The 8,030-nt window shown below is 32.4% G+C and overlaps 1 protein-coding gene across 1 annotated transcript; it reads left to right on the forward strand.

The window, feature by feature from the left end:
- The first annotated feature begins 218 nt into the window (after positions 1–218).
- On the forward strand, positions 219–7,298 carry LOC145304293 (2-oxo-4-hydroxy-4-carboxy-5-ureidoimidazoline decarboxylase-like). Its single transcript, XM_080146149.1, has 5 exons — positions 219–327; positions 3,042–3,118; positions 3,795–3,872; positions 5,704–5,781; positions 7,030–7,298. The coding sequence occupies exons 3-5, from the start codon at positions 3,802–3,804 to the stop codon at positions 7,205–7,207; spliced, it is 327 nt and encodes a 108-aa protein (XP_080002275.1). The 5' UTR covers positions 219–327; positions 3,042–3,118; positions 3,795–3,801; the 3' UTR covers positions 7,208–7,298.
- The last annotated feature ends 732 nt before the right edge of the window (positions 7,299–8,030 follow it).

Below are 8,030 nucleotides of genomic sequence, written 5' to 3' on the forward strand. Positions count from 1 at the left end.
GGTCCCGGGAAGGTTTATAACTATTTGGGGGGAGAGTACCACCACCCTCCCAAGAGAAATCACAAAAATTTAAATTTTTTACCCATAGAGACTTGAACGCATCATTACAAAGTATCGTAAAGACTTGAAAGCAACATATATAGGTATCGTATTATTTAAAAAAAAAACATTTCAAGTGCCATTAGAGGCATCTAGGGGCGTAGCCGCTTGTATTTTTTATATTTTTAGGTAGCTGAAATTCTGGAGCAAAGACGACCCTTTCAAGATTCCCAACATTTTTCCCTTGCGTTGGAAGATTTATTGATAAATGACAACTTGATAGATAAGGTATCATTTTATATATAGACTAGCGGCTACGCCCCCTAGAGGCCTCTAGGGGCACTAGAGGAGGGGTGAGTCGAGTTTGATAACCCAATTTCTTATTTTAGATTTTAAAAGAAAAAGTAAAAAATATATTTTGGGAGGTGGAAATATTTTTTTTTTTTTTGGGGGGGGGAGGGCGGTGCCCGTTGTCCCCCCCCCCATCATTTTGAATTTTAGTTAAAAAAATTTGAAAAATTTAAAAAAAGGTCCCAACCCCCCAAGAAAATAGTTATAAACCTTCCCGGGACCTATGAGAAGCTACCCGATCGGATCCTTATACTAGAGTAACAGAATGTCTGTTTGTCTGTATGTCTGTGTGTCTGTACCGAAGGATCTCACTAACCGCTGAACTGATCGGGTTCTCCTTAACAGGGTAGCTTCTCATAGGGCCCGGGAATTTTTATAACTATTTTCTTGGAGGGTGAGACACCCCCAACCCCCCAAAAATGAAAAATGCCCCCCCCAAAAAAGAAAATTTTTTTTTAACTAAAATTAAAAATAATGGGGCGGCACCCCCTCAAAAAAAAAAAAAAAAAAAAAAAATTTCCAACCCCTAAAATATTTTTTTTTATTGTTTTAAGTTTATATTTATCTATTTTCGTTGAGAATAACCACTACACGGCTGGTTTTTTATTAAATGAATAAGTTAGGGTACAATGTTTGGCACTTTCGATATAAGTAAATGATAATAAAAAACCCATAGAATGCGATAATAACTTCAGAAAAATCGAAGAAAATAGTTTTCATACTTAATTAACGTTTTTAAGTTTTTCTTCAAAAAGTTTAGATAAGATGCCTTTAAAAGTCGTCTATGATTTTGTCAGGGATAAAAATGTAACTTTAAAATAAGAATTACAACATATTTTGTCAATTAGTACAAAGTAAAATTTTGAACATTTTATTGATCAGTATATTTTTTAAAATGTGAAGTAGAAACCTGAATATTTTATCATGAAAATTGTGTTATGATTTGATTGTCTGCTAGATTACAAGAAAAAAGATACTGACAGTACTTGTTGGTTCTTTAAAAAAAATTAGGTAGATTACTTTCAGAACCCCTCTTTTTGCAACGTTATTTTAATAGAACAGAGACGTAATCTTAGTGTACTCAATATCTAGACAGCCAACCATTGTTTTAGAATTGTTCAATTTTTTTAACTTCTGATAAAAACAGAATTAATGGTATTTTTGTAAATATTATACCTCCAAGAAATGGCTATACTTCCCAATCATATGTTGTGTGATATTTAAGAGGAATTATTTTGATATAATGTCATTAAAATATTCGTTGAAAAAAGTGCTATTCTAGCTTATACTTTACATTTTAATGTGTATGATAATTCAAATAAAAGATAATGAAGATTTATATTATATTTAATTGTTATAATTATAAAGAAAAACCTGGAAACAGTAAAAAACTGACTTTATTTTATTGACGTAGGGAAAATTTTGTCAAATATTTGAATAAAAAAGCAATATAAAACAAAATAAATTATTTTTAATATAGTCACAAAAAGGCTTAATGAGTTTAGGAAATATTTCATTCACTAATCATGTCATTTAAACTCTATTACATAGAATACAGTGTAAAAAGATGTTCTCGTTTTAATTTTAAGTAATTTCAAATGCATTTTAATACCTTTTAATGATTTATTTTTTGAAACATCTTTTTATAAAATGTTAATGATTTTTGAAGTTATATGTTAAAATGTTTTTAAATTATGTTAACATTTTGTTTTAAATGTAGAAAATTGGTAATTCTAAACATTCTAAAAATGATTTTATTAAATTTTCATCACTTAAATTGCATGTTTGATGAAATTTTCAACTGATAATTCAAGAAAAATCGTTTAAGTTTTATTATATTTTACTTTGAAATGTTAAAAAAATATATTATTGTCAAAAATGTGGAAGTTATACTTTCCTCAAAAAAAGACCTAAAACATGCAAATTAACACGTGTAATGAGATATTTTTTCTTTCAGGTTTAATTTTAAGTAATTATTGATATTTTTTGTAAAAAGGATTTTATATAAAAAGTTTTAAAACTCGAGTTATGTAGTGGTTCTAAAAAAGGTTGCGAATTTATGCAATTTTCTTGCAAAAAAAATTTTCTAGGATTTTAAAAATAGCAAAGGATGTTATTAGACGTACTTACAGATACAATTGCTAAGTCATTTTGGCCAAACACTAAAATAAAGTTTTGACATCTGAGGGCCCATACGTGACTACTATACCCAATAGAAATCGCCCCTAAAAATAAATTACCCGTCCCCCAAAAAGTTTTTAACTTTTAAACTACAATTAAAAATGGAGAAAGGGTAGTCACCCCCAACAACAACAACCCCCAATTTTTTTTTCAAAAATCTAAAATAAAAATTGGGTTATCAAATTCAACTCCCCCCTCCTCAATTGGGGGCGTCGCCGCTAGTAATTAATATAGAAAGTCTAAATCTACAATAATTTTATTAGACCATTATAGGTACACAACGTAGGAACAACACGACTCCATTATGAGTTATCCAAAGTTACCACGCTCGCTCATTAGCTAGCATAAAACTTTGGGTAATTTAATGCATATAGCTGGGTTGGTTTCTATCCAGTAGTGTACAAACTTTTCAACAAAATATTTAATCTATAAACCATAGTTAATATTGTTTTTATCATTATCATTTTTAGGAGTCAATTTTAAGAAAATTTCCTGATCTAGCAGGAAAGCTATCGATAAAAGGACAACTGACCAACGAATCAAAAAAGTAATATTAATGGTATCCTTGTCTAATGTAAATAGCCACAGCTATAACTTTATACTGGCGGCTATGCATCTAGAGGCCCTTCTAAACCCGCGACCTTGGTTCAACACGTAGCGCACTCGCTTGTTGTCTGGGAGGTGATAGGTTCGAATCTCGGCCCGACACTGCGTCATAACTAAAGACGTTAAAAATGGTTCCTGCTGCTGCTATGTCAGGTGCGCGATATTGAATGTTAGAGTAGGGGGTATAACTTGGTCCAAAACAGGCGCAACTCATTACCATGCACTGTTAGGACTTCACAGACAAATCAAAGAGTTGGTTGTCTGATGGGTGTTACTTAACATTAATATCATGGACATCATCTCCGCCCGTATGAGGTAATTGACGAGGTAGAGGCCCTTCTAAGGTGGGGGGGGGGGGGAGTTGCCCCTCCCCCAGTATCAATTTAAGTTTCAATAAAAAAGTTTAAAAAATTGAGCGGGGGTTAATTTTTTCTAGGGGTTATTTTTCTCGTGAGAAAGTAGTGGTACCCTCTCCCAAGATAGTTATAAACCTTCCAAGAACCTAAGATAAGCCACATTGTAAAGTAGAACAATATTGGTTCAGTGGTTAGTGAGATCCTTCGGTACAAAGAGACAGACAGACATCCTGTTACTTTATTATAAGGATTTCTATTAAGGGAACATATGAACGCTGGACTGTTGAATATTACTGAAGTTGAGAGATCTTTACTTACAAGCCTGAATGAGAAATACAGGTTAATATGATAAATTTGTTGAAATCTTAAATGTGTACCAGCTACTCCAGAAGAAGGAGGCAACTGAGAGTAGATGTTTAGTTTTTAAAAAAAAATTTAAATATGCAAAAAAATCAAACAAAATAACAAAACCTTTTAAATATAATAATACTAGAGTTGGCTCGATATAACTATCTCCCAATTGGCTAGTTTTCTATATGCATATCTATTTCTCAATAAATCTATTTTCCTCACCCGGCATTACTATCTAAAAGAAAGTAAATGCTTAATAATTTAAATGATTTTAAAAAGATTTTTTAAATCATATTTTTTTTACATTACCATCGCCAAAGGGTTAATATGATCACAATTTTAGTTTAATATTTGAACACACAAAGTGTCGCCACTATCGAATTCTTTTAAAACAGAGTTTTCTTAAATTTATTATAATATAAATTTAAATTTTCTTTTTTATGATTAGAAATTAAATACTTCAGTATAATGTAAATAGCAACATGAAATGAAAAAAATGAATTTATTTTTAATAAAGTAAAATAATGGGTCTTATCGTTCTGGGCAGTGAGAGTTTATTATGGATTATTGGAGCACTATGAGTTTAAAAAAAATTTTCCTTGGAAAACTTGAGCTCGTTTATAGACATTTATTTCCTATATAGATCTGACATGGATCTTGAAGCAATTAAGCAGGCCGTTTTGTACATGTTAAAAATTGGAAGATTTCATTAAATAAAAGTTATCGCAAATATACTTAGTAAATAATTATATTTGTTTTTGAAGCTTGAAAATAGCGGCAGTCTATCTTGAATAGCAGCCTATAAAAAAAAAACATATATAACCATAGCGTTACCGGCTATAAAGAAATCTAAAAAGTACTAAAATATGAACTTTTCCTTAAAATAAATCAAACCCTTCTCTAAATATAGACATACAGACAGACACATTGTTTCTGTTATCTATAATGCAAAGTAGCTTGATGTCTGTGTATCCGTCTGTCTGTCTGTCCGTTCCTTAAGATCTCGGTAACCACTCAACCGATCGGATTCTATTCTTCATGGTATATAACTATTGGTCCTGTGGTGGGTGCAAGCAATTTTCTTAGGAGGTGGGCCAAAAAATGAAAATTCCCCCATCCCCCCCAAAAAATTGTTTTCTGGGGAAACTACTTCAAAATAAATGGCAGCATCAGAAATACTTTTTTTTTTTAATTACCTCTTGGGGAAAAGCCAGTAGAGGCTAGGGGCGAAGGCGCTAGTATAAAAGTTAACAGGGTAATCATAATTTTTTTTTGTATCATTACGGACGTTAGATTTATGTATGTACAGACATACCAACATACCTTAGTTATAGAGCTGCTAAGCTACAAATAATAATGGATTTAAAACAGGGATCGGAAGCCGCGCGTAAGCCGCGTGTAAGCCTCAGTGAAATCGTCATTTTATCACTATAAAATTTAGCTGGATGTATAAAACTGTCTCTTTAGTAGACAATCCTTCTTTCAAAAATTTCTTTTTCTGCTCACAAGCAGGTTTAAAACTGAGGCTTATGCGCGGCTTCCGAACCCTGATTTAAAACCAGTGGATATTGGTAGAAATTCTCGTATATCTTATTACTTTACCGAATCCCCTCCCCTGGCCATTTAGGAATTCGTATTGACAATATATGAGGTCTATATTAGCAACCTGTCACAATATCCACGCCCAGCCGAGAAAATTACGAATTTGTCGCAACATTTGTCGCAACATTTTAACGAATAAATTGCGAAATCACAAAATATACCCACGCGTAGGTATACCATATCCATTCAAGCATTACATTTTAAGTTTTTGTTTCAGGATAAAATTTGAATTTCCTTTTGTGATCTGTGCGAGGGAAAACAAACTGAATTCTATTTTAACAGGCCTAGAAACCAGGTACAATACTTTCCAGATGTATAAGAATATCCATTTATAGTAGCGAAGCACAAAAATCCTAATATTTAAAGTAGTTAGCGTTTTTTGTCTGTCCTGTAGGATCTCGCTAACCGCTGAACCAATATTGTTCTCCTTTACAGTGAAGCTTCTTATAGGTCCCGGGAAGATTTATAACTATTTTCTTGGGGGGCGGGACACCCCAAACCTCCCCAAAAAATGAAAATACCCCCCCTAAAAAAATATAGATTTTTTAAAACTAAAATTTAAAAAAAAATTTCCCCCCCAAAGAAATTTAAAAAAAATCTTTTCTTTTAAATCTAAAATACGAAAAATTGGTTTGATAACCTCTTAGGGAAAAGCCCCTAGAGGCTAGGGGCGAATCTGCTAGTGATATATAAAGTAGTTATTGGTTTTTGTCTGTCCTGTAGGATCTCGCTAACCGCTGAACCAATATTGTTCTCCTTTATATACAGTGAAGCTTCTAATAGGTCCTGGGAAGGTTTTAAACTAATTTTTGGGAGGGTGTCTTCACCAACCTCCTCCCCCCCTCCAAAAAAAATATTTTTTTTTACTGTTTTGAAACTGGGATGAGGTCGACTTTTCCCCCTTCTACCTTAAGTGCCCATAGAGGCTTCTAGGGGGCGTGTAGCCGCTAGTCATAGATATGGGAATACAGGAAAGGAGACTTGAAAAATATTTGTTATAATCAATAATATAAATTTATATTGCTGGGAAAAAAACACGAAAACTTGCTCTCGTATCTTTATAGTTTTTGATATATATACATATATTTACAGACTGACTGACAAGTTAAATTACAAACTGGATGCTCCTTTGCATAGGAAAACTGCACAAAAAATTAACCGAATTCTATTCTGAATAATAGCTAAGAAAATCACATTCCCTCCATAGCATTGGGGACTGATAGACTGACTTACTGTTGGACTTTCTGAAGACGATTATAGAGTTGTTATGCCTTTTAAATCGTACCCAATTGTTACAGGAATCAAAAGGACCTATCCTTTACTGATGAACAACCAACCATAATCATAGAAAAGCACAACTTTTTAAAATACTAGTTGTTTCTCCACTAGGGGAGGGTGGGGGCTAGGTCTTGAAAATAGATTAAAACCGCCCCAAGATGTTTACGAAGCTTCAATCAATTTGGACCTGCAATTTTCAAGATTTTAAGCTTCAGACAAAAAAAACCTTCACTACTTTATATTACAGGATTAATTTATTTTTTAGATCGAAGAACACAAAGGAGAAAGAAATAATTGCTGGGTTGATAGAAGTGCAAAAAATCGCAAAACTGCGGACAATTGATATTATCAACTCTTTAGAATACTGTAAACTAGCAGCTGCGCCCCTAGCATCTAGGAACTCTGTAGTAGAAGAAGTAGGAAAAGGCAGAAAAATAGCCTGAAACCATTCCCAAGATTAAAATCTGGACGAACCCCAATCTGTCCTACTTTGAGAAAGACGATTCCAGTGACGTAATATACGTTTCGGGAAAGAAAAAGGGAAGGGGGGAAGAAAATCTCTTTAAAAGATATGGGAAAAAAGGGAAGAGATTTTCTTCGACTCTTCTCTAAACGTATATGACGTTTACTATAATCGTCTTTCTCAAAGTAGGACAGATTGGGGTTCGTCAAAATCTGAAAATAATCCTGGGGACAATTTGAAACTTCCCTTAACTTGAGTTGGGTACCCAATCGGTTCAGTAATTATCAATATCTTAAGCCACAGACAAAAAACTTTACCACTTTATATAATAGGAGGATATAGAAAAGTAGTATTAAAATATGTATTGATATTAAAAATAATATTATTTAATTAATAGATTTATTAAATGTATAGTATATAACAAATAAATTGTGATTAATCTTCTTTAATAGCGCAGCTTTTTATAAGTAAAGCTTTCTATGATTAAGGTCAGTCCGTACATCCGAACTAATAGATTTTAATTGTCTTATTGATTTCAAACTTTGCATGATGCTTTTTTTAACACTTAGGTGTTATCAAGAAAGCACACATTTTCTACAATTACGGTTTACTCTGATTATTTATTCAGTCATGTTAAAATAGTTCTGTCAATTTCAAACTTTTTATGATAGTCCCTAAAACAGTTGGGTAATTAAAAATCTAAATTATAAAAAAATAAGATATTTAATTTCATCATATTTAAAAAATGAATCAAAGATGATCCAACGTCCGTAAGTAGCAGAAAAGGCAGGAAATAGACATAC

Source organism: Acartia tonsa, chromosome 13 (assembly GCF_053477335.1).
Source record: "Acartia tonsa isolate MP-2025a chromosome 13, ASM5347733v1, whole genome shotgun sequence".
Classification (NCBI taxonomy): Eukaryota; Metazoa; Arthropoda; class Copepoda; order Calanoida; family Acartiidae; genus Acartia; species Acartia tonsa.